At 48.4% G+C, this 26403-nt stretch overlaps 1 protein-coding gene across 1 annotated transcript in view; it reads right to left on the bottom strand.

Moving 5' to 3' along the window:
* mfsd13a (major facilitator superfamily domain containing 13A) overlaps positions 1-26403 on the bottom strand; it is a 76726-nt gene that overhangs the window by 37524 nt on the left and 12799 nt on the right. Inside the window, exon 2 of the mRNA XM_072479574.1 lies at positions 319-604. Coding sequence (XP_072335675.1) covers positions 319-480 — 162 coding nt within the window. The 5' untranslated portion in view covers positions 481-604. The remainder of the gene's footprint in view (positions 1-318; positions 605-26403) is intronic.

The following is a 26403-nucleotide window of genomic DNA, read 5'->3' as shown; positions in this document are numbered from 1 at the left end:
GCTTCACTTCACCGTCTTTGTATAAAACGGAGGCGCCAAGTTTAATGATTAAGCTCAACCAACTGTCTTTTTCTGTATTCATGAACACAGAAGCATTTGTGCTGCACTGTACCAGTCGAGGGTTTTGCTACATTAGGTTCAAATGGAAAAACTCTAACAAAAATATATATTAAAAAAATTCTGTGAAACATAATAGACCGACTACCCTTGAAGACTAACAGCTGTGACCACACATCGTGTGCGCGGTTAGAAAGGTTATGGGTTCGCTGCTACACAGAATGTAAAAGAACACAAAAGTATATAAAAGCGCTCACTCACCTCACCGATCCAGAAGGATACTTTATCGATTTTGTAAACAGATACAAATGTATCTACGTAATAGAGGAGGAACACATTATGCAGAATGGAGACAAACAGAGATAAGGAACCATACAGCACTGCTGTAGGTATGTCCATGCAGTTCACTGGTCTGATCCCCATGACTTCAGCCGTCCATTGCACTGTAGCTCAAGCTTCGTCACAGTCATTTCACTTCCGTCTCTGGCAGAGAAGTCTCAAAACTACGACAGCGGACAAAAGCTGCCAATCAGAGGTAAGCTACGAACTGCAATCCAAAAATAGCAATATTAGCATATTCATCAGGATTGAAAAAACACATCTATCTGACAATATAAACACAAAATCCAAGCTGTTACATTCCCCAAATTCAAACACCGGAGCTCCTTCTCTATGGTTACTCACATCATACACAATACAGTACAGCTGTTCCCCCTCTCTAAATCAAACTATACATATTGCATTTGGATTATAAAGGAAACGGAAAAGTATGGTTTGCATTTCACGCACCGTTTATCAGATGGAACATAGAAATTACTTTTCTGTTTGAACACAAAAGTAAAATGGCTATTCTAGGAGATATTTTTTCCCTTAATTTAATATCTCCAAATGCTTAAAGTTACTGTGCAGTAGCCTAAATTGTTAAAATTCAACAAGAGTGAAGTGATAAAACTCCCTTATTTTCTACTGTTTGAAAAATGCAGTGTAAGGGCAGCACGGTGGCGCAGTGGTTAGCACTAGTCTCACGCGCCGAGGTCCCAGGTTTGATCCCGGCTCTGGGTCAGTGTGTGTGGATTTTGCACATTCTGCCTGTGTCTCTGTGGGTTTCGCCCCCACAACCCAAAGATGGTAACATAGAACATTACAGCGCAGTTACAGGCCCTTCGGCCCCCGATGTTGCGCCGACCTGTGAAGGTGGATTGGCCACGCTAAATTGGAAAAAATGAATTGGGTACTCTAAATTTTCTTTGTTTTTTTTTAAAACGCAGAGTGCTAAACACAAACCATTATATAAGACATAGATCTTGCATGTAAAATTCTAAATGCTCTCAATTCAGATAATCTGTAACTCTCATTCAAGCCTTTGCCATCTTTACACCTAACTATTCCAATGCAAAACTGACTGGCTCTCCTTGACCTACCTCCCTCAAACTGGAGGTGATTAAAATTCTGCTTCCCATGTCTTAACTGGCAGCCTCACTCACCCATTTCTCCTGCAATAAAATGGCCTACATTAGGATCCAGTTAAGCAATGCCTCGATTTTAAAATTCTCAGCTTGATTTTTAAATCCATCCATTTGCCTCACCCCTTCCTATCTGCCATCTCCTTCAGCAGCACAACCTCCACATCAACCCATCAGAGTTCTCTCCACTATGTTTATAATTTGGAGTACTTGGGGACAGATTTAAATGCCGGCCATGGGTTCAACTGAAACCCTAAACATTGGAATTTCCTCCCAAAATCAGTCTCACTACATCTTTCTTTCCCTCAGACACTCAATTAAACATTGTTTTTAAATAAATTTTAAAATAGCGAATTACTTTTTTCCAATTAAGGGCAATTTAGCATGTCCAATCCACCTACCCGCACATCTTTTTGATTCTGTGGGTGAAAACCACACAGACATGGGGAGAACGTGCAAACTCCACAGACAGTGACCCAAGGCAGAGATCGAACCTGGGACCTCGGCACCATGAGGCAACAGTGCTAACCACTGCGCCACCATGCCGCCCCACTCCATAAAACACAGCTCATTTACCAAACTTTGATCATCGCTCCTTCAACTAAATGGGAACAAAGTCCCAAAGTGAACACGTTTAGTTGCGTGTTTCCTGGAGCGCTCAGCCGCATATAGCCCCATTGTGTACACTGGGAGCGGCACTTGCCAGAGCTCCCAATGCAGAGCGAGATCAGGACGCCATTTTTAATCTCCCAACGCTCCCGAAGCAATATCCGCCCCCCCCCCCCCCAACATGGCACCCCCAGCCTGATCGCGCACGCAAAAATTGCCAGCTTGGCACAGCATCAGTACCAGGGCACCAAGCTGGCACCAGGCAGCGCTGAACGGCACTCGCCCGGGACAAAGGGGATGAATCCCAAAGCCTCAGGTACCTCGGGAATCTGCACACAAGAGCGAAACTAGATGTCTCACTCCAATATGCAGATTTGCCAATAAGTGATCCTGCCCAGAATGGGTGGGATTTATATCACAACATCTCGCAAGATTGCATTGGATCTCGTGAGGCGTTGCAAGTCGGGTAGATCCTGGGGAGCGGGTTTCCTGGCTTTTATTGGCCCCGCTGTGCCCCGCTGAACTGCTTTCAGCCGCAGTGTTGGATCGCACCAGAGGTGTCGAATTCTGTTTGATGATGTTTATAAAGTGTCTAGGAGTGTTCTTATAAAAAGGGAGTATGAACCCCACTGATGTTCAATGCAAGGGCATCCCAAAACAGAGGGAAAACTGAAACACTAGTTCTTAAACAATTTATTTTTGCGATTTTCAAAAATGTTGAGAAAGGAGATGAAACCCAGTGTAAATTCAGATAAAACTTGTCAAACTTTTAAAACACACAGGAAAAGCAAAAGAACATATGTTTACCCAGACAGTATACTTGAATTATTCCCCCCCCCCCCCCCACCCCAATCCAGATATATCTACTTGCCTAAACTTCTCCCGAGAATACATCTTCCACAAAACAACATCCCATAGCTTTAAACATTGTGACAACTGGAAGACTTTCGGAATATTGGATTCTAGGTGTAGAAGGAACTTTAGTTGGCGGATTAGTTGCCTTAATACCCTGTACTCCTCCTTACCTGGCTGCTTGACTATATTTCATGGCAATAGGCATTTGGCAAAGCATTATGGATATATTAGCTTTATTTCAGTCAAGAAGTTCTGCAAGATTGTACAGCCTGCTCAAGAGTTGATTGATAAGAAGGTGCCAGATCTTTTGAAATAATTTACTTCTGTGGGTAAAGTTTACTCGTGTGTATCAGGAGGAGCAGGTAATGAAGTCACAATTTTGAGAGATACGGGAGCCAGTCAATCTTTGATGGTTGGAGATGAGAAGTTATGTAGTCTGGGAAGAATGTTGCCAGAAAAGGTGGTAATATGTGGAATTCAGAGTGAGAGGAGTAGTGTTCCATTATATAAGGTAAGGTTGGAAAGTCCAGTGAAGAGTGGTGAAGTGGTAGTAGGAGTAATAGAGAAATTATCTGGTCCAGGAATAGAGTTTATCTTGGGTAATGATATAGCTGGATCGCAGGTGGGAGTGATGCCTACTGTGGTTGAGAAGCCAGTGGAAAAATCAGACAACTGAAGTGTTGAAGGATGAATATCCTGGGATTGGTGATACCAATGGGTATTAACAGTGACAGGGGAACTCATTTCACTAGCAAATTGACCAAAGCCCGAACAGAAGCCATGGGATTTGATTGGAAATTGCATCTTCCATATCAGCCACAATCCGCAGGAATGGTGGAAGGGGCAGATGGAATAATTAAAACTGCAGTTACAAAAGTGTGTCAACAAAATGGGCTGCTATGGCCGGGTGCCATACCCATAGCCCTGAGAAATCAGAGAAATCGTAATACGGGTTTAACCCCGTATGAGAAAATAATTGGAACGTCCCACGACAACTGGAACTAAACCCCCAATGACTCCAGCGGCAGTAGCCATAATATGGGCAGACGAGGCATCACTAAAGTATGCCCAGGCCATGTGTGAAACCGCTGAAATACAAAATGAAAAAAAACAAAACATGAAAAAGGTGCAAAAGGCTCAGATGCATCCAAAAGAAGGAAATACACACCCCTTTAAACCTGGAGATCAAGTATATGTGAAAGCACTAAACAAAGATTCTTTTTCTCCTAGGTGGAATGGGCCCTACCAAGTGCTGCTAACAACCCGAACAGCCGTTAAAGTGAAAGAGAAGCCAGATTGGATCCCCGCAACTCGGTGTAAATTACGTCATACAGAACTTTGCGAGTACTAGCGAAACGCTGACCTGAAGAGAATGACACCGTTGATGTTTTTATATCATATTAATCCAACATCATGTAGAGGATGCTTGGAGGAGGGCTTCCCTGTGCGACCTATCCCATTCGCCAGTAAAGAGGTAGCAGAATGGGCTCTAAGACAAAATAGTACAGGACGTGGAGAAGATACACAGAATATGTTCGATTGGAGATTAGCTGGATACAATATGAATAGGTTTAAAGGATGGTGGTGGCCTAGATTTAATGTGACACGCCAGTCGCCCTGTTTGATCCTTCCCAATTATACTGGAGTCCCAAAAGGTAGCATATGCTTTAGGAAACATAAAACATATGGGACCTACCCAGTCGGCACAAGTCAGTGCGACCAGACCTTAAATTGGCAACCCCCTATGCCCCGTCTTACAGTTAAAGGGCTATTCATCATCTTTGACTGGTCAGTGGTTGAAAATCGTACTAATGGAGGCCCCTGGGGAGGGGACCCGATTAGACTAATGATGAGTGATAGTAAAGGAAACCTGACCGCATATAACGGCACATACTTTATCTGTGGACGCAAGGCGTACCCATGGTTACCAGAAAATTGGGAGGGCTCCTGCTATTTGGGATACGTAGTCCCTTATGTACATCACGTCCAACAACTAAAGGACCATCCCTATCACAGGACGACATGCAGTGTTATGACATGGGCACAAATGCTGGGAATAATGATGCCACCATTAGGAATAGCCGCTAATGCATACGAACTACGCAAATTAAGAGACATCCTTGAGCAGGTAGCTAATGACACTGCGGAAGCTGTTCACCAAATAGAGACTGAGATGGTTGCTATAAGAGCATTTGCCCTACAGACTAGGATGGCCCTAGATTTCTTGTTAGCAGAGAAGGGAGGTACTTGTGCCCTGATTGGCAGTGACTGCTGCGCATACATCCCTGATAACTCAGAAAATTGATAACCTGGTGGATCACATTCGTCGAGAGGTGGCACAGTTGCATGAAGATGAGGGGTGGAACTTTAGCTTTAGATGGTTGGGAACATTAGGACAGAGGACTGTAATTTGGATTATAATCATTATTGTAATCCTGATTGTCGTATGGTTACTGTTTAAATGTTGCTTGGGATGTTGTCAGGGCATGGGGGCGCGTATGTCAGCTTTGCCTCCATGGTCCCAGCCTCTTAACAACCAGGTGTCTATCATACGTCCATTCCCTGTACATTATAACCCATCCTTTGCTGCTGAGGACACTGATGTACTATATGATCAACAAGGAGGGAATTGTAGAAGGAACTTTAGTTGGCGGATTAGTTGCCTTAATACCCTGTACTCCTTCTTACCTGGCTGCTTGACTATATTTCATGGCAATAGGCATTTGGCAAAGCATTATGGATATATTAGCTTTATTTCAGTCAAGAAGTTCTGCATGTAATAGGCAGAAGGCCAGACTATGTAAACAAGTGCACAGCTGCACATTTTGCTGAGAGTAGACGATTATTATTGTCCTTAGGCTGGGAATTCAAGGCCTGTTGTTTAACTCTGCTCACTTTTCTGTGTCTGGGCTTATCAAAGGAATGCCTCGTTTTTCCATAATATTGCTTATTAAACCATATAAAGTACTGCTATACTCTTGTAAGGTGGGGACAATTAGAAGGACGGTGGTCACTCTAACTCCCTCCACGAACTTAGTGTTATAATAAAAGACCTTTGCGAAACCTCGAAGTGTTGGCTAGTTTTTTTCCACAACACTAGGTATTAGTGGATGGTAAGGGAGGTGGTGTAGCTCTGTTATTTAAGGATGACATCCGGGCAACAGTAAGGGATGACATCGGTGCTATGGAGGATAAGGTGGAATCCATTTGGGTGGAAATCAGGAATAGTAAGGCGAAAAAGTCACTGATAGGAGTAATCTATAGGCCACCAAATAGTAACATTATGGTGGGGCAGGCAATAAACAAAGAAATAACTGATGCATGTAGAAATGGTACAGCAGTTATCATGGGGATTTTAATCAACATGTCGATTGGTTTAACCAGGTCGGTCAAGGCAGCCTTGGAGGAGGAGTTTATAGAATGTATCCGCGATAGTTTCCTAGAACAGTATGTAATGGAACCTACAAGGGAACAAGCGGTCCTAGATCTGGTCCTGTGTAATGAGACAGGATTGATTCAGGATCTCATAGTTAGGGATCCTCTCGGAAGGAGCGATCACAATATGGTGGAATTTAAAATACAGATGGAGGGTGAGAAGGTAAAATCAAGCACTAGTGTTTTGTGCTTAAACAAAGGAGATTACAATGGGATGAGAGAAGAACTAGCTAAGGTAGACTGGGAGCAAAGACTTTATGGTGAAACAGTTGAGGAACAGTGGAGAACCTTCCAAGTGATTTTTCACAGTGCTCAGCAAAGGTTTATACCAACAAAAAGGACGGTAAAAAAAGAGGGAAAATTGACCGTGGATATCTAAGGAAATAAGGGAGAGTATCAAATTGAAGGAAAAAACATACAAAGTAGCAAAGATCAGTGGGAGACTAGAGGACTGGGAAATCTTTAGGTGGCAACAGAAAGCTACTAAAAAAGCTATAAAGGAGAGTAAGATAGATTATGAGTGTAAACTTGCTCAGAATACAAAAACAGATAGTAAAAGTTTCTACAAATATATAAAACAAAAAAGAGTGGCTAAGGTAAATATTGGTCCTTTAGAGGATGAGAAGGGAGATTTAATAATGGGAGATGAGGAAATGGCTGAGGAATTGAACAGGTTTTTTGGATCGGTCTTCAGTGGAAGACACAAATAACAAGCCAGTGACTGATGGAAATGAGGCTATGACAGGTGAGGACCTTGAGAGGATTGTTATCACCAAGGAGGTAGTGATGGGCAAGCTAATGGGGCTAAAGGTAGACAAGTCTCCTGGATCTGATGGAATGCATCCCAGAGTGCTAAAAGAGATGGTTAGGGAAATTGCAAATGCACTAGTGATAATTTACCAAAATTCACTAGAATCTGGGGTGGTCCCGGCGGATTGGAAATTAGCAAACGTGACACCACTGTTTAAAAAAGGAGGTAGGCAGAAAACGGGTAATTATAGGCCAGTGAGCTTAACTTCGGTAGTAGGGAAGATGCTGGAATCTATCATCAAGGAAGAAATAGCAAGGCATCTGGATGGAAATTGTTCCATTGGGCAGACGCAGCATGGGTTCATAAAGGGCAGGTCATGCCTAACTAATTTAGTGGAATTTCTTGAGGACATTACCAGTGCAGTAGATAACGGGGAGCCAATGGATGTGGTATATCTGGATTTCCAGAAAGCCTTTGACAAGGTGCCACAAAAAGGTTGCTGCATTAGATAAAGATGCATGGCATTAAGGGGGAAGTAGTAGCATGGATAGAGGATTGGTTAATTAATAGAAAGCAAAGAGTGGGGATTAATGGGTGTTTCTCTGGTTGGCAATCAGTAGTGGTGTCCCTCAGCGATCAGTGTTGGGCCGACAATTGTTCACAATTTACACAGATGATTTGGAGTTGGGGACCAAGGGCAATGTGTCCAAGTCTGCAGACGACACTAAGGTAAGTGGTAAAGCAAAAAGTGCAGAGGATACTGGAAGTCTGCACAGGGATTTGGATAGGCTAAGTGAATGGGCTAGGGTCTGGCAGATGGAATACAATGTTGACAAATGGGAGGTTATCCATTTTAGTAGGAACAGCAGCAAAAGGGATTATTATTTAAATTATAAAATATTAAAACATGCTGCTGTGCAGAGAGACCTGGGTGTGCTAGTGCATGAGTCGCAAAAAGTTGGTTTACAGGTGATTAAGAAGGCAAATGGAGTTTTGTCCTTCATTGCTAGAGGGATGGAGTTTAAGACTAGGGAGGTTCTGCTGCAATTGTATAAGGTGTTAGTGAGGCCACACCAGGGGTATGGTGTTCAGTTTTGGTCTCCTTACTTGAGAAAGGACGTACTGGCACTGGAGGGTGTGCAGAGGAGATTCACTAGGTTAATCCCAGAGCTGAAGGGGTTGGATTACGAGGAGAGGTTGAGTAGACTGGGACTGTACTCGTTGGAATTTAGAAGGATGAGGGGGGATCTTATAGAAACATATAAGATTATGAAGGGAATAGACAGGGTAGATGCGGGCAGGTTGTTTCCACTGGCGGGTGAAAGCAGAACTAGGGGGCATAGCCTCAAAATAAGGGGAAGTAGATTTAGGACTGAGTTTAGGAGAAACTTCTTCACCCAAAGGGTTGTGAATCTATGGAATTCCTTGCCCAGTGAAGCAGTAGAGGCTCCTTCATTAAATGTTTTTAAGATAAAGATAGATAGTTTTTTGAAGAATAAAGGGATTAAGGGTTATGGTGTTCGGGCCGGAAAGTGGAGCCGAGTCCACAAAAGATCAGCCATGATCTCATTGAATGGTGGAGCAGGCTCGAGGGGCCAGAAGGCCTACTCCTGCTCCTAGTTCTTATGTTCTTATTACGGGTTAAAAACATGGGGTTAGGGCCTGTTTGACTGCAGCGGTCATGTTTTTTTTTTTTTAATTCTGTTTTGCAGGACCTGGGTGCTTTTAGCAGCAAGAAGGTGAAACTGACAACGAATATGTTTTTTTTCAGTCTGGGCTAATGGACTGTGGTTTGACTGGGAAAGTCCATGAAGAGTTAATGTGCTTTGCAGCCTGCAGTTTATTTATTTTTCAACTTGGGGAGATGAGGTTGTTGCTAGGTGGAGACAAGGAAAGCAGAGACATTTTGAAAAGCGTTAGAGGGGGCAGCAGTGGCGGTGTGGTTAGCACTGCTGCCACATGGCGCCGAGGACCCTGGTTCGATCTCGGCCCCAGGTCACTGTGTGGAGTTTGCTCATTCTCCCAGTCTGTACGGATCTCACCCTCACAACCCAAAAAGAGATGTGCGGGGTAGATGGCCTCGCCACACTAAATTGCCCCTCAATTGAGGAAAAAAGGAATTGGGTACTCTTAGAAAAGCATTTTTAAAAAGAAAAGAAAAGCTTGAGAGGGGTTTTTGGAGAGGAGTTCAATTCTGATCTGCTTAATGCGGAGTCCATAATTCTCCCACAGTAAGATAGATTGAGCGCTGTACATTTTGTTTCTTGTTGTTTAATGGGAAATTAAGTAGTCATGTTTTTTTTGTGTATAAAAAGATGTTTTTATTTTCCGAATTAATGCTTGGACTGCATGATTCTTCAAACGATGCACGTCAGAGTTTCAACAACCTCCATTTTACAAAAGAAAAAACATAGATTCAAAATTTATTTTTAAATTCAAACTCCCAGCTTCTTCACTCAAGCCCACTGAGCGAGTGTCGCACTGTCAGAGGGTGAGTACTGAGGGAGGGGAGCACCGCACTGTCAGAGGGCGAGTACTGAGGGAGCGCCGCACTGTCAGGGGGCGAGTACTGTGGGTGCTCCATACTGAGGGCAAGTACTGAGGGAGCGCCACACTGTCAGAGGGCAAGTACTACGGGAGGGGAGCACCGCACTATCATGGGGAGTACTGAGGGAGCATCACACTGTCACAGGGAGAGTACTGAGGGAGGGCCGTACTGTCGGAGGGTCAGTGCTGAGGGAGTGTCACACTATCAGAGGGCGAGTACTGAGGGAGTGCCTCACAGTCGGAGGGTCAGTACTGAGGGAGGGCCGTACTGTTGGAGGGTCAGTGCTGAGGGAGTGCCACACTGTCAGAGACGAGTACTGAGGGAGTGCCGCACTGTCACAGGGCGAGTACCGAGGGAGTGCCACACCGTCAGAGGGTCAATGCTGAAGGACTGCTGCACTGCCAGAGGGTGAGTACTGAGGGAGGGGAGCACCGCATTGTCAGAGGGTCAGTACTGAGGGAGGGGAGCACCGCACTGTCAGAGGGTCAGTACTGAGGGAGGGGAGCACCGCACTGTCAGAGGGAGCTCCACACTGTCAGAGGGCAAGTGCTCAGGGAGGGGAATGAACTGCCAGAGGGCGAGTACTGAGGGCAAGTACTGAGGGAGCGCCGCACTGTCAGAGGGCGAATACTGAGGGAGCGTCGCACTGTCAGAGGGCGAGTACTGAAGGAGCGCCGCACTGTGGGAGGGCAAGTACTGGGGGAGCACCGCAATGTCGGAGGGCGAGTACTGAGGGAGCGCAGCACTGTCGGAGGCTCAGTGCTGAGGGAGCGCCGCACTGTCGAAGGGTCAGTGCTGGGGGAGCGCCGCACTGTCGGAGGGTCAGTGCTGGGGGAGCGCCGCACTGTCGGAGGGTCAGTGCTGAGGGAGCGCCGCCCTGTCGGAGGGTCAGTGCTGAGGGAGCGCCGCCCTGTCGGAGGGTCAGTGCTGAGGGAGCGCCGCCCTGTCGGAGGGTCAGTGCTGAGGGAGCGCCGCCCTGTCGGAGGGTCAGTGCTGAGGGAGCGCCGCCCTGTCGGAGGGTCAGTGCTGAGGGAGCGCCGCCCTGTCGGAGGGTCAGTGCTGAGGGAGCGCCGCCCTGTCGGAGGGTCAGTGCTGAGGGAGCGCCGCCCTGTCGGAGGGTCAGTGCTGAGGGAGCGCCGCCCTGTCGGAGGGTCAGTGCTGAGGGAGCGCCGCCCTGTCGGAGGGTCAGTGCTGAGGGAGCGCCGCCCTGTCGGAGGGTCAGTGCTGAGGGAGCGCCGCACTGTCGGAGGGTCAGTGCTGAGGGAGCGCCGCACTGTCGGAGGGTCAGTGCTGAGGGAGCGCCGCACTGTCGGAGGGCAAGTACTGAGGAAGCGCCGCAGTGTCAGAGGGTCAGTACTGAGGGAACGCCGCACTGTCAGAGGGCGAGTACTGAGGGAGCGCCGCACTGTCAGAGGGCGAGTACTGAGGGAGTGCCGCACTGTCAGAGGGCGAGTAGTCGTGTTTTAAGTGGCAATTGTAAGCTGTTCTTTTCAGATGCAAAGTTAAAAAGTTTAATAATGTATTCATAATAAAATGTTGTTTTTAAAAATACCAACTGTTTCTGTTTCTGGCAATAACTCATCGAGCCAATCATTCTTTCCACACAGTCTGACAACTAAAATATTGGGGTTCAGTCTGGTAGCCTAGCCATTGGGGTCTGGTCTGGGATCGTAAAAATACTCAGCCAAATCCAGTGAATAATTACCACACCTGACTTGTAGCCTTTTTGGGGGGTTCTTCTTCTTCCAGTTTAGAGTAGAATTTACAGAATCCAACACAGACCCTTCTGTCTTCGGCACAACAGCTAGATTATGAGGGGGGGGGAAGAAATGCTTGCAAACTGGGCATGGCTATCATCTGAACCACTCGCTGCTAGATTCCACTTCGCTTAACAAAATATCGATTTCAACCTGCAACGAGTCTAATTTGCATCTCAAGTTCTTAGTGCTGTAACATGCCTATCTTTACAATTCTTTACTTCTCATTTCATTCGAACTTCCGAACAAAATTGCTTCGCAAGTGCAAATTGATGATCACAAACCATGAAACGGGTGTTATTTTTTGTTGTTGCACTGAACACATTATTTATCAGTGATAAAATATATTAAGGGGGGGAAAAAGGCTGCTGCAGTTATATTTAGGTTGCATTACGATATGCCAGTTAAATCACAGGAACAATCCCTCAACCATTTTTGAAACACCATTAGTAGTTTCTCATACAATCAATGTAAGAATAAAGACAAGAAAAGGCTCCTCATATCTTTGCTTTGGTAAGCTGCTGAATTCAAATCTCTTTGGTATCCAATTATACCAACCTAGATGCTTCAGAGATTGTCACAGTAGATGGGGTAGAGGACATTCAAGGTCAAAGGATACTAACAGGCGTGTCAGTCCTCCGTACCTTGCCTATAGCCGATCATTGGGTGCATAGTGCACCCAACGATACATGCATGCTTCATAACCCCACTCTCAAATGGGTGACAACACAAACTTCTGTTATGTTTCAAACAGTGGCTGATTGGACAGGTTTTTAAAAAACATCTCCAACTTTTGTAGTCAACATCAGAGGAAATTCCAGGAAGACTAACGCATTTTCAGGAGCACACGTGTATTTTAAGCACTGTTGCTTCACAGCGCAAGGGACCCGGGTTTGATTCCCAGCTTGGGTTAATGTCTGTGCAGAGTCTGCACGTTCTCCCCCCCCCCCCCCCCCCCCCGGTGTCTGCATGGATTTCCTCCGGGTACTCCGGTTTCCTCCCACAAGTCTCGAAAGGCGTGCTTGTTAGGTGAACTGGACATTCTGAATTCTCCCTCTGTGTACCCGAACAGGCGCCGGAATGTGGCGACTAGGGGATTGCCACAGTAACTTCATTGCAATGTTAATGTAAGCCTACTTGTGACACTAAAAGATTTTGTTTCCCCCTGTAGTTTGAAGCTGTAGATCAACTTTATCAATCTGCTTCCGGGTATGCAGACCTAGGTCGCATATTCGGTAGCTCCTGCTTGGAACGGACTTTTGGGCTCTTTTACAGGGCCCCCACGGCATTTGTTTGACATTTCCCGGTGTGGCAGGAAGACTGCAGCATTCCCCTGACAGTGTCCCCCAGGAATGGTATGTCTTTTGGTTACCAGACCCTGCAGAAACAGTAAAAGATTTGGCTACAACAGGATAAACAGGGCCTCTTCCAGCATGCAGGCGGGGGAAGGGCAAGCTTAAAGTTGCAGGCTGACCTGAGGGCCTTTATCAAAGGTGAATTCTAGCAGCAGAGGGAACAACTGAGAAAAGATCTCACCAAGGCCACTGAAGAAGCGGGGATGAGGCTTCCGGTGGCGGCCATGGAGGAGTAGGTCGCGCATTCGGCAGCTCCCACCTGGAACAGACTCTTAGACCTTTTTCAGGAGTTTCCACAGACATTTTTGGGGCAGAATAGTGAAGCGAACACTGCCAAAAGGATTCCCTCTCGAGACTTCCGGTTGCGGCTATGCGGAGCTAAGTCGCACATTCAGCGGCTCCCGCAAAAACGGACTTTTGGGCTCTTTTCAGGGCCCCCAAGGGCACTTTTTCGATGTTTCCCGGTGTGGGAAGGAGTTAATAATAGCTCCCCGTCAGCATATGGCTTTAACTAGGAGCGGGGCAACAAAAAAGGTGGTGGTGGACCAGAAGGAGGGAGAGAAGGACAAAATGGCGGCGGGCGGAGACCAGGCAGCATGGAGGCAGTGGGCAGAGGAGCAACAGGAGGGTATCCAGCGCTGCCTCAGAGATTAAAACGGACCTGCTAGAGCCGATGAAGGCTTCTATTGATAAGCCGCTAGAGACACAGACGGCCCAGGGGGTGGCGATCCGAGAGGCTCAACAAAAGATCTCTGACAATGAGGACGAGATCTTAGTCCTGGCAGTAAAGGTGGAGGCGCACGAGGCGCTCCACAAGAAATGTCAGGAGCGGTTCGAGGAGATGGAGAATCGGTCGAGGCGGTCGAGGCGGAAGAATCTGCGGATTCTGGGCCTCCCGGAGGGGCCGGACGTGGGGGCCTATGTGGTCACCATGTTAAACTCGCTGATGGGAGCGGGGTCCTTCCAGGGGCCCCTGTAGCTGGAAGGGGCCCCATAGAGTGTTGGCGAGGAGGCCCAAGGCTAACGAGCCTCCGCGGGCGGTGCTGGTGCGGTTCCATCGGTTCGTCGATCGGGAGTGTGTGCTCAGGTGGGCCAAGAAGGAGAGGAGCAGCAGGTGGGAGAACGCGGAGGTTCGGATAAGACTGGGAGTGCGGAGGTGGCGAAGAGGGGGGCCGGGTACAATCGACCGAAGGCGGTGCTGCACAGGAAGGGGGTGAAGTTTGGCATGTTGCAGCTGGCATGACTGTGGATTACCTACAAGGACCGGCACCATTATTTTGAGTCTCCGGAGGAGGAATGGGCCTTTGTTCAGGCCGAGAAGTTGGACACAGACTGAGGGTCGGGATAGGCGATTGGGGACTGCGGTGGATATGTTATGCCTATTTTTGGTTCCGGGGGGGGGGGGGGGGGGCGGCCTTTGCATTGTTTTGGGTTTCTTTTTCCGTGTTTTTCTCTTTCGGGTTGGGGAGGGTGGATGGGGCGGGTTGGGCACTGTTTTGGTTGGTGGCGGGGGCGGGGCCTGGTAGGTGGAGAGCGGGGGGACGGCACCGGGGCAGGGAAGCGAGGATTGTTTCCCGCACTTAGAACGGAGGGGGAGAGACTGTGAATGGGGAGCGGGAGAGGAGGGTGTGCCACACAATGGGAGGAGTCGAAGGGGAGGCGGGAGTGGCCGGGGTCAACAGGAGTCAGCTGACTTGCGGAAGTGCAATGGGGGGAGTAAACCAGCTAGGATGGGTCCTAGCCGGGGGAGGGGGGGGAATCGAGTTGCTGCTGCTAAGATCAAGGAGGGGCTGGAGCGAGGGGGGTGGGTCGAGACGGGGATATGCCGCTGTGGGGAACGGGCCAGGTGTGGGGTGCGGGTGCGTGGCTGGCCGAGGAGGGGGGTCATGGCTAGTCGGCGGGAGAGGGGGGCGGGCAGCCCCCTGATCCGGCTGATAACCTGGAATGTAAGGGGACTGAATGGGCCGGTTAAGCGGGCCCGCGTGTTCGCGCACCTGAAGGGGCTCAAGGCGGATGTGGTTATGCTCCAGGAGACACACCTGAAGGTAGCAGACCAGGTAAGACTGAGGAAAGGGTGGGTAGGTCAGGTGTTTCACTCGGGGCTAGATGCCAAAAATCGAGGGGTGGCGATCTTGGTGGGAAAGGTGGTGTTATTCGAGGCGTCGAGCATTGTGGCAGATAATGGCGGTAGGTGCATAATGGTAAGTGGTAAGTTGCAAGGAGAGAGGGTGGTACTGGTCAATGTGTATGCTCCGAACTGGGACGATGCGGGTTTTATGCGACGTATGTTGGGTCGGATCCCAGACTTGGAAGTGGGGGGCCTGATAATGGGGGGAGACTTTAACACGGTGCTGGATCCAGCACTGGATCGCTCCAGGTCTAGGATGGGTAGGAAACCAGCGGCGGCTAGAGTGTTGAGGGGATTTATGGACCAAATGGGAGGGGTGGACGCTTGGAGATTTGCAAGGCCGGGGGCTAGGGAATTTTCATTCTTCTCATGTCCATAAGGCTTATTCTCGAATCAACTTTTTCATTTTGAGTAGGGCGCTGATAGCGAGAGTAGAGGATACCGAGTATTCGGCAATAGCCATTTCAGACCACGCCCCGCATTGGGTGGACTTGGAGATGGGGGAGGAGAGGGACCAGCACACGCTGTGGTGCTTGGAGGTGGGGCTGTTGGCGGACGAGGTGGTGAGCAAGCGGGTCCGAGGAAGTATAGAGGGGTACTTGGAGACCAACGACAACGGGGAGGTCCGAATGGGGATGGTATGGGAGGCACTGAAGGCGGTGGTGAGGGGAGAGCTGATCTCCATAAGGGCCCACAAGGAGCGGGAGGAGGGGGAGAGGCTGGTGGGGGAGATAGTGAGGGTAGACAGGAAGTATGCGGAAGAACCTGAGGAAGGATCGTTGAGGGAGAGGCGCAGCCTCCAGGCCGAATACGACCTGGTGACCACCAGGAAGGCGGAGGTGCAGTGGAGGAAGGCCCAGGGGGCGGTCTACGAGTATGGGGAAAAGGCAAGCCGGATGCTGGCGCATCAGCTTTGGAAGCGGGACGCAGCTAGGGAGATCGGGGGAGTTAAGGACAGGGGAGGGAGTGTGGTGCGGAGTGGGGTTGGCATCAATGGGGTCTTCAGGGACTTCTACGAGGAATTGTACCGATCCGAGCCCCCACGGGAGGGAGGGAGGGATGGGCCGTTTCCTGGACCAATTGAGGTTTCCAAAGGTGGAAGAGGGACTGGTGGCGGGACTGGTGGCCCCGATTGGGCTGGAGGAGCTGATCAAAGGGATAGGAAGCATGCAGGCGGGGAAGGCAACGGGACCGGACAGTTTCCCGGTCGAGTTCTATAAAAAATATATGGACCTGTTGGGCCGGCTGTTAGTTAGGACCTTCAATGAGGCAAGGGAGGGGGGGGGGCTTTACCCCCGACGATGTCCCGGGCACTGATCTCCTTGATCCTGAAGCAGGACAAGGAACCCCTGCAATGTGGGTCTTCCAGACCGATTTTCTTGCTAAATGTAGATGCCAAGGTGCTGGCGAAGGTCTTAGCCACGAGGATTGTGTGCCACAGATCATCCATGAAGACCAGACGGGGTTTGTGAAGGGGAGACAGTTGAACGCGAATGTGCGGAGGCTTTTGAACGTTATCATGATGCCGGCGAGGGAGGGGGAGGCGGAGATAGTGGTGGCGATGGACGCTGAGAAAGCCTTCGATAGGGTAGAGTGGGGGTACCTGTGGGAGGTGCTGAAGAGGTTCGGGTTTGGGGAGGGGTTTGTCAGGTGGGTTAGGCTGTTGTATGTGGTCCCGATGGAGAGTGTGGCCACAAATCGGAGGAGGTCCAAGTACTTTCGGTTGCACAGAGGGACGAGACAGGGGTGTCCCCTGTACCCCCTGCTCTTCGCACTGGCGATTGAACCCCTGGCTATGGCACTGAGGGAGTCGAGGAACTGGAGGGGGTTGGTGCGGGGCGGGGAGGAGCATAGGGTGTCGCTTTATGCGGATGACCTGCTGCTGTATGTGGCGGACCCGGTGGGAGGAATGCCAGAGGTAATGAGGATCCTTAGGGAAGTCGGGGACTTTTTGGGGTACAAGCTCAATATGGGGAAGAGCGAGCTGTTCGTCGTTCAGCTATGGGACCAGGAGAGGGGGATTGGCAAGCTCCCACTAAAAAGGGCGGAGAGGAGCTTCAGATATTTGGGGGTCCAGGTGCCCAGGAGCTGGGGGGCCCTGCATAGGCTTAGCTTTACAAGGCTGGTGGAGCAAATGGAGGAGGAGTTCAAGAGGTGGGACGCGCTGCCGCTGTCCCTGGCGGGTAGGGTGCAGTCAATCAAAATGACGGTGCTCCCAAGGTTTTTGTTCCTGTTCCAGTGCCTCCCCGTATTTATCCCGAAGGCTTTTTTCAGGCGGGTCAACAGGAGTATAATGGGGTTTGTGTGGGCGCGAGGGACTCCGAGGCTGAGAAGGGTGTTCCTGGAGCGGAGTAGAGATTGGGGGGGGGCTGGCGCTGCCCAACCTCGGTGGGTACTAATGGGCCGCCAATGTGACAATGGTGCAAGTGGGTGATGGAGGGGGAGGGGGCTGCATGGAAGAGGCTGGAGACGGCGTCCTGTGTGGGTACGAGTCTGGGGGCGCTGGCGACGGCGCCGCTGCCGCTCCCTCCAAGGAGGTATACCACGAGCCCGGTGGTGGTGGCGCCCCTCAGAATTTGGGGGCAGTGGAGGCGGCATAGGGGGGGAAGTTAGGGCCTCGGCGTGGACCCCATTACGGGGGAACCACCGGTTCGCCCCAGGAGGGACAGGTGGAGGGTTTTCAGGGTGGCACAGGGCAGGGATACGAAAGTTGGGGGACCTGTTTGTGGACGGGAAGTTCACGAGCTTGGGTGAGCTGGAGAAGTCCAGGCTCCCGGGGAACACCTTCAGGTAAGGGCGTTTGCCAGACGGCAGGTGGTGGAATTCCCACCGCTACTGCCACACAGGATAGGGTGCTCAGGGTTTATTAAATTGGAGGGGGTGAAATTCGCCTTGAGAGTGTCGGTACAAGAGTTCTTTAGGCGGTGGCAACCGTTCTTAGACGTTCTGGCAGAACGATAGACATTGGTCAATGGCAGCAGCAGCTCGGGGGGGGGGGTTTACTTATTTTTGTTTATGTTATTTACACTGGAAGGGTCTGAGGGGGTGTATACACCTGTTGTCTTAAGTCGGGGTGTTAATGTTAATTTATTATTTAGATACAGGGGGGGGGGGTTTGGGGGTTGCTTTTTTAGATTTTGTTATTGATATTTTATGAAAACCTTTAATAAAAAATTTTTTTAAAAAACTTTTCATCAATCTATCTAAAGGTAAAATTCAACACTGAGGTGTCTTTTACTTCAACACAGTTCTGACTGTCAACACATTCTGAATTTTTCCATCCATTTTCCAACTCCGGCTGGAAATATCCCAAAACATGTTTTTGGTCTCACTCAATTTAATCTCAAGGCCAAAGCTCCGTGCTCTGCTCAACATATTCCTGAGTATGTGCTTACATGAAGAAACCTCAACTGAAAAGGAAGGAATACAAATTTTATTAAACTCAAATATACTTGTGTTGTCTGAGGCTGACATATACATTTTGCTATAACAGTCCAAACAAACTCTGGACAAGATAAAAGGACATTACTGTGCAAGACAAGGTGTGACCCAATTCTAATATGTTCAGATATTGAATATAATTTGCGCAAGGCAAACTCTCAGCATAATAATTGGCACCGCCTTCGGGAGAAACAAAGGACAGTATTATCTTTAACATCTCTAAGGGAAACACAAGTCTGGATCCTATTTAGGCTAATTTGCCAACCGAATCTGAATAAAACCATTCATATTTTCACAAATGCAGTACACTACAATTAAACCTTGCCTTAAACTTTTTTTTAATCCCCTTAGTGATGTGATAATGTTCCAGTCTGGAAAATTGTGTCTTTTTTGAAAATTACCCATGATATGGGCAACATAATATTTGTTGTCCAGACAACATTGTATGTGATACAAAGACAAATCCAGCCGCTTTCAGGTTTCTTTTTTGGAGGAGACGGGATGAGAGATTTGATTTCTTGATCACTGGGTTGCTAGTCCAGGAAGGTAACCATTTTGGCTCTCCTATAATTAATTTGCCCAGCTCGGAATAAATATGATCGCTAGTTTAATCCAACACTACAATGCCACCAGGAATCGAACCTGGGACCCTGGAGCTGTGAAGCAACAGTGCTAACCCGTGCTACCTTGCGCCCTGAAAATATTATTAAAGGGACTCGATATTTCTACATTACTGACAGGTCCACTTTTCTCACAAGACCTAACTGCACTGTACTATCGAGAGGCTCTCTCACGTTTCCCCCTGATCCAATAAAGTCAAAATGTTAGGCTTGGGAAGGGCTTCATCCAGACACCTGGATATAGATGACAGGTAGTTCAGAGTCGAAAAAGTAGTCTAACCTCTGGGTTCAAATTCAGTCAAACCAGATGGAATGCAAGTCTCCCGTCTTATGTGATTTGGATTATCAGTTCCCAGGGGGCATCTAGCATTTAGAAAGGCAACTTTGAAGAATAACTGTTGTAAGAAATAGAAGTCTACATTGGGGGCAGTGGGCAATGATATCACCTTCTGGAGTTCAAGGGTAACACATTCCAGTGCCTGTTCGGGTACTCAAAGGGAGAATTCAGAATGTCCAAATAACCTAACAGCACGTCTCTCGGGACTTGTGGGAGGAAACCGGAGCACCCGGAGGAAAGCCACGGGGAGAACGTGCAGACTCCGCACAGACAGTGACCCAAGCCGGGAATTGAATCCGGGACCCTGGTGCAGTGAAGCTACGGTGCTAACCACTGTGCTTCCGTGCCGCCCTTACTGGCGCAGTGGTGGAACAAAAAGCCTCAACGAGTTTCCGAGGTGGAACGTTGTTTCCGAGGTGGAATGAAGCAGATCAATAAATGGTTCAGGGTTATGGTTATCCAAATTACCATGAGCTGGACACACCGATCTTCTGCTCCTGCCCGAAACTGCTAATATGTCAATGCCTCCCCATTCATCATTACAAAGTAACTAACTCCAGAAACAGCTCTAAAATCTATTACAGAGCATTGGAATGAACAGTCTGTACTGTCTGCATGAACATCTACTATACACACCTAATTATTACCTTAAAACAATAATCCAAGGATGACAGGAAAATGGCAAACTCGCTTGGTTTACTTGGAAAATGTTAAAGGGTTTAGCAAATTTACAAAACCAAAATTTTAACTGATTCATAGATTGAAAATGTGGTAAAGACGTCCGATGGGAGTGATGTTCTGAACAGAAGCACGAGAGGTAGCTCTCTCCTCTAGAAACTTCAACTTGGACAGTGGAAATCGGCCATTAAGCGACAGTGCAGGAACTAGACAAAGCAGCCACCAACCAGAGTGAATGGATTGCCTCACTTGAGACAGGTGTAAGGTTGGTGGCAGCCCAGGAACGGCTCAAGGGGAAGGTGGAAGAGCAGGAAAATAGGCCCCACGGCCAACACCTCAGGATCATGGAGCTACCCGAGGGCAGAAACCCAATGGTATACGTGGTGAAAATGCTAGGGAAACTGGTCGGGGAAAGAAAGCTTTCCCAAGCCCCCAGAGGTGGACAGGGCCCACAGGCTGTTCCGACAAAGGTCCAAAACAGGAGAATCACCATGGGTGATCATTGCAAAGTTCCACAGATTTCAGGACAAGGAGTGAATTTTGAACTGAGTGAGGAGCATGCGATCCTGCGAATGCAAAGGGTATACAGTCCGCATGTATCAGGACATTGGGGCTGGCCTGGCCAAGCACCAGGCCGAGTTCAACGGGGCCAGGGCAGCTTACAGGACAAAAGGCAGTCAGGGATGCATTCGGGAAAAGGGGTTGGAAAGATAGCATGAATGGACACACATGGATAACTAATAGTTTTTTGTCCTATTGTCTCTCCTTGGTGCTTGGGGGGGAGGGGGGGGGGGGCAGTCAAATAAAGGTGAAGGATACAATGAAACCACAGGCAGGAGCCACCAGACTGGCAAACATCTAGAAACAGGATGAGAGGGGAGAGACGTGGCACAGCTCTTGAATGGATGGTGTAGCCACCTAAAATGGCTGATTCCCGATTAGAATGGTCAAACCCCGATCTAAAATGGTGAACGAAAGAGGCTGATGGGAAAATCAGCCAACAGGACTCAAACGGACAGCTGCAGGTAAAAGTGTGTATTCGGCTTTGGGGAAGTCAGCCCAGACCTGCAGCCATCAACATCACAACAACCCAGCCATCTGCATACTAAGCAGCCATCCCCGGGAACAATTGCTACACATTAGCAACATAAAGCCGGTCCAGACCTTTCGGCGCCAGCAGGGGCTGACACAAAGGAAGGTAGACGACCACCCCCCGATCAAGGAATCGCCCCATTATTGGAGCATATCGAACCAAGTGATTGGGACCAAATCCAATCACTTGGAACCAGGTACGAGGTCCGCCCCGAGAGGCGGGAAGCCCCTGGGAACTATAAAGAATAGGGGCCAAGTTCAGATCGACCCTTCCCCTCCTGCTCGCAACCTTCGAGACCCTTCGACAAAGAAAACAGTAAGTCTTACTCCAGCAATCGCTACCAGATAGGCGCTCCTGACTATCGACTTGTACCAGCCTTGGAATCCCGCAGGCCAGACCCAATTCGATAGACCATTAGTTTCCCTGACCTGGTGGGCTATTCCCAAAGTTAAGTATTGGTCTTTAGTGGTAGGTAGTAGTCTAGAAATAGGATTATTGTATAAGTATTTATTGCTGTCTATAATAAATGATCGTTGATTTAGCCTTTACTAAGCGGTGTGCTGCATTATTAATCATTTCTTGAGCTTGAACAACGTGGCGGTATCAGAAAGATACCTGGCGACTCGTGAGCAAAGGTGACAGAATAAGAATAAAGTAAACCAAGGCTAAAACGAGCAACAATGGGAGCACCTGGCAGAAAAGGGGGGTGGGGAGGGAGAGACAGCAAGGGCAGGGGTGGTGGCAGAACGCAACAGGTCGCACATGGGGATGGCTGGAATAAAGAAGACAATGACGACCATCTTGGATGGCCCCCAGACGAAGGGAAACCCTGGCACGCAGATAAGTGACAGGTATGGCTGACCAAGCAGGAAGAAAGGGGGGTGGGGAGGGAGAGACAGCAAGGGCAGGGGTGGTGGCAGAACGCAACAGGTCGCACATGGGGATGGCTGGAATAAAGAAGACAATGACGACCATCTTGGATGGCCCCCAGACGAAGGGAAACCCTGGCATGCAGATAAGTGACAGGTATGGCTGACCTAGCAGGAGGGGGGGGGGGGGGGGGGGCAGAAACTCTCCATCAGACCTCAGGGCCGACATTGATATGTCTCCTGGAGAAAGGCAGAGTGAGAAACACCGACTGAGGGCAAGAAAGAACTGGATAGGACAGACCTGCCAAGCGTGCTATGGGGCAAGGGCTAGCGGGGGTGGCAATACTGTTGACTAGGAGGACGATGACCTTCACAGTGACAAATATGGTGACGTCCCTGGAATGATGGTATGTCATGGTCAGCGGTGTCCTGGAAGGGACATCAGTGGTGCTTGTGAATGTGTATGCCCCTAACTGGGACGAAACAGACTTCATCAAAAAGACCACAGCAGACATCCCCAACCTAAGCATCCACCGACTCATCATGGGGGGAGACTTCAACTGCGTACAGGACCCACAGACAGACAAATCCAGCCCCAAATCAGGGAAGCTATCGGCAATGGCACCAAAAGCCTTTGTGGAGCTGGTGTGTCTGCGTACCCGTGAGGATTCACACACCCAAGGGAAAAGGAATTTTTCTTCTTCTCCCAGGTCCACAAAGTCTACTCCCATGTCAACTTCTTTGTAGAGGCTAAAGCAGTGCTTCCAGGGGTAGTGGGAACGGAATACTCTGCAATAGTAATCTCTGACAATGCTTCACACTACGTGGTGCAAGGTTAGAGCAGGGTCCACTTAAACCTATGTCCCCTAGTACTTGCTCTTTCCTACGGTCGGTGAGTCATGTGACTATCAACTCTGTCCACAGGGCACACTTGTCCAGAGCACACGAGCAGGTTCTTTCCAGAGGTGGAGAACAAATGTGAACAGTGCAGGGAGGCCCAGCCAACCACGGGCCACATGTTCTGGCCACGTCCCAGGCTGGTCGGGTACTGGACTGCCTTTTTCGAGGCCATGTCCAAGATTGTGGGGATGAGGGTGGAGTCATGCCCACTAGTGATGGTCTTCGGGGTATCAGAACAGCCAGAATTCTTTACGGGGAGAGGACAAACACCCGAGCCTTTGCCTCCTCGATCGCCCGCTGGAGTGCTGTTCAGCAGGGCGTGTGTTGGGGTGGGGGCACAGGGGCAGCAGAATAGAGAGACCAAAGGACACCAAAAGAAGGGGAACCAAGGGGACGACCACAGTAACAAGAGGGTGCACCTGGGTAACCTCAAAACGAGCCCCTGGTACGTTTTAATACCATGGCTGCATGTAAGTAGTGAAATAGTGTGATTGGGACAACCGATTACGGAGGGCTGACTGCCAACAGGCCTGAAATCTCTATATAGCTTTCCTATGTATTTACACCCAGTTACTTCACCCTTTCGATTTATACTCTGTGTTGTCTTTGGATCTTTTGTTCTCTTTTCTTTAAATCTTTACTCAGCAATGTTCGAACAAGTTAAATGCAAAACCCAATAAACACTTTTTTTAAACAAATCTAACGTAGCTAAAAAGAATTCTAAATGAACTGCCTGTTATCAGACAAGTAACAAATAGATGTAAAACACTGCAGTGTTCTTTAGCAGCTCAGTGAAATGCAATACAGGTTGATTCATATTTGATCCCGAATGGACGTTTGATTTGTCTATCTCAGCCGGGACATCAGTGATACACACAACTGGGCTCCGTGATTCGAAGCCGGAGGCTGGGAATATTATCTGGGATTGTGATGTACAAGAGGCAGCCAGCTGGTCAGATGGGATCCATCAGTTTCTTTTGAGCTGACCTACTAATCTGCTGCCATTTCCTTGTGCTCATCCTAAATAGATTGCAATAGCTCGAGACAGCTCTTAAAAGTTCCCAGGCCCGACTGCCAAGCTCATGGGTGCGCCCTTTCCTGATCCTCCATGGCGTGGGAGAAAAACAAGAACAATAACTGGGCTGGCATTTCACTATTTCCATGGGGGTCTTTCAGGGATTCGGGAAGGGTCCACCTTATGACTAGGGAATTATAATTTTCACTCACCAGTTTTGCCATACGCATCCACTCTCCTGTTTCAAAAAGTTTGATATTGAGAGTCTGGAGCTCCGACTTCCACCCAATTACTCATTTGAATGACACCAAGAGTTGTCTTTAAGATTGAAGCACAATCATGAAAATTTCAGGACAGAAGGCAGCTATTTATTTCACTATTCATGTTGATGGATGCTCCCTTACCAAAGATAACAGCTCTAATCCCATTTCCCTGTACCCTTCAATGCCTTTCTTCTTTAAATATTTATATAATCCCCTCAAATGTCAAACAGACTAGACTCTTGGCTTCAATATCATAGAAAGAGGCCATTCAGCCCATCGAGTCTGCACCGGCCCTTGGAAAGAGCACCCCACCCAAGTCTCTTCTCTCTCTCTCTCCCCCCCCCCCCCCCCCAACGTTAACCTTTTGGACGCCGAGGGGCAATTTAGCATGGCCAATCCTGCACATCTTTGGACTGTGGGAGGAAACCGGCACACCCAGAGGAAACCCATATGCAGACACGGGGGAGAAAGTGCAAAGTCCACACAGACAGTCTCAAGGCTGGAATTGAACCCGGGACCCTGGAGCTGTGAGGCAGCAGTGCTAACCACCATGCCACCAACGGTAAAGTATTCTCTGCTTCTTGTACATCATTACCACAGGAAGAAATGCTGTTTGGATGAATAATAACACTGACATCCATGCTAAATCACCAACCTCTTTTGAGGGGGAGGCAGAGAAAGATGGTGGGAACAAATTAAACATCGTGAGTGGAACCTTAAGCAATGTTAACAAAAGCCATCATACCCTAGGTCGCACTGCCCTCACATTCTCAACATCTAGACTCCTTTTTTTCACATTTATTTCCCATGGGCTTTTGGTTCTTAAGACTACGTGTCACTTCCTCATGCAAGGCAGGCAATCTTAAGACTACGTGTCACTTCCTCATGCAAGGCAGGCAATCTGCTACCTCGTCTATTTTTAACATGCACAACTGTAGCCAAGAGTGGCTCGCCTGCCAATTTCACTCCCCCTGCTGAGAATATACCCAGCAGTTGCCCTATGCTTCGACTGATGAAGTAAACCAAATTCTTCCACTCACCATGTTTGTTTATAATACATGGTCTCCGAACACTAATTTTATTTGCACTCAAAAGTAACCTTCTACATCAGACCTAGATTAAAGGCTAAACCATGCTTCTGATAAGTCTGGCAAGTCTATTTTTAAACTGAAGTGCAGTTCAAGACAAAATTCCTTTCTTCAAATTGGGTGTCCTCCGCTCAGATGCTATTTAATTTCTACATGCACTCAGGCTAAAACATCAATTATAGTCATAAAGTGAATTAAACAAATGGACCGTACAACAATTCTGCAGTAGTAGAACAAATCACATTCCTGCATCAATGGCACATTGAGATTCTTAAAATATAGTCACCGTCTCAGTTACAAGCATGCAATAAAACCTCGGGATTTAGAGGGTCTTAGGCCTGAGGAGGAACAGAGCTAGGGAATGCAAACACTGAGGGAGTTAAACATGAAGTTGAAAATTCAAAGTGTTAGGAGATAAAAGTAAATGTTTGGTCAGCAGCTGATGAAAGTTGAGCAGGACGTGGTGTAGGACAGCATATCTGCAGCCTCTCATCATCTACCCTCCATAAACAGCAGGTAATCGGAAGCATGGCTGCTCACACCCTATCCCACTCCAAATCCCGCCCCCAATCAACCCACTATTGCTGTTGCAAGTTAGTTCTCAGTCCCCCATCACTCGTAACATCTCCAAATTTAAAGGATTTGAAGCAGTCCATTACCTTGCAACCTCCTCGTTCATTAACCCCTCACTCACCCACTTCAAGGATCTATTTCTCTGGTCCCTTGTGCATCTCCATTCCTCTTCACCCCATGCCTTCAGCGATCAATGCCTCAAGCTCAGCAATTCCCTGCCCAAGCCTCTCTCGCCACCCCCCCCCCCCCTTCATCAATCTTCCTTAAAACTCAAGTTTAGACATTCTCAGAATACTGTACCTCCTCCATTGACTAAGCATTCATTTTTTGATTACAGTTCCAAGAGGCACTTCAGAACTTGTTACTATGTCAAAGGCACAATATAACTTAATTATTATTGTTGCAATGTTCTCTCTGCCGTGATGTGCTAGCCAATCTCAACAAGATTAAAAACGCCAGTGCTGCTGGAACTCCCACCCCAACAGCATCATTTTCCTACGGCACAGGGACTGCAATTAAACATGAAGTGTGAGGCACACCATCACCTTCAAGGGCGATTAGGCATATG

Source organism: Scyliorhinus torazame, chromosome 16, assembly GCF_047496885.1.
Source record: "Scyliorhinus torazame isolate Kashiwa2021f chromosome 16, sScyTor2.1, whole genome shotgun sequence".
NCBI lineage: Eukaryota > Metazoa > Chordata > Chondrichthyes > Carcharhiniformes > Scyliorhinidae > Scyliorhinus > Scyliorhinus torazame.
The sequence above is the reverse complement of the archived record's forward strand: the minus strand, read 5'-3'. Positions and strand labels throughout refer to the sequence as shown.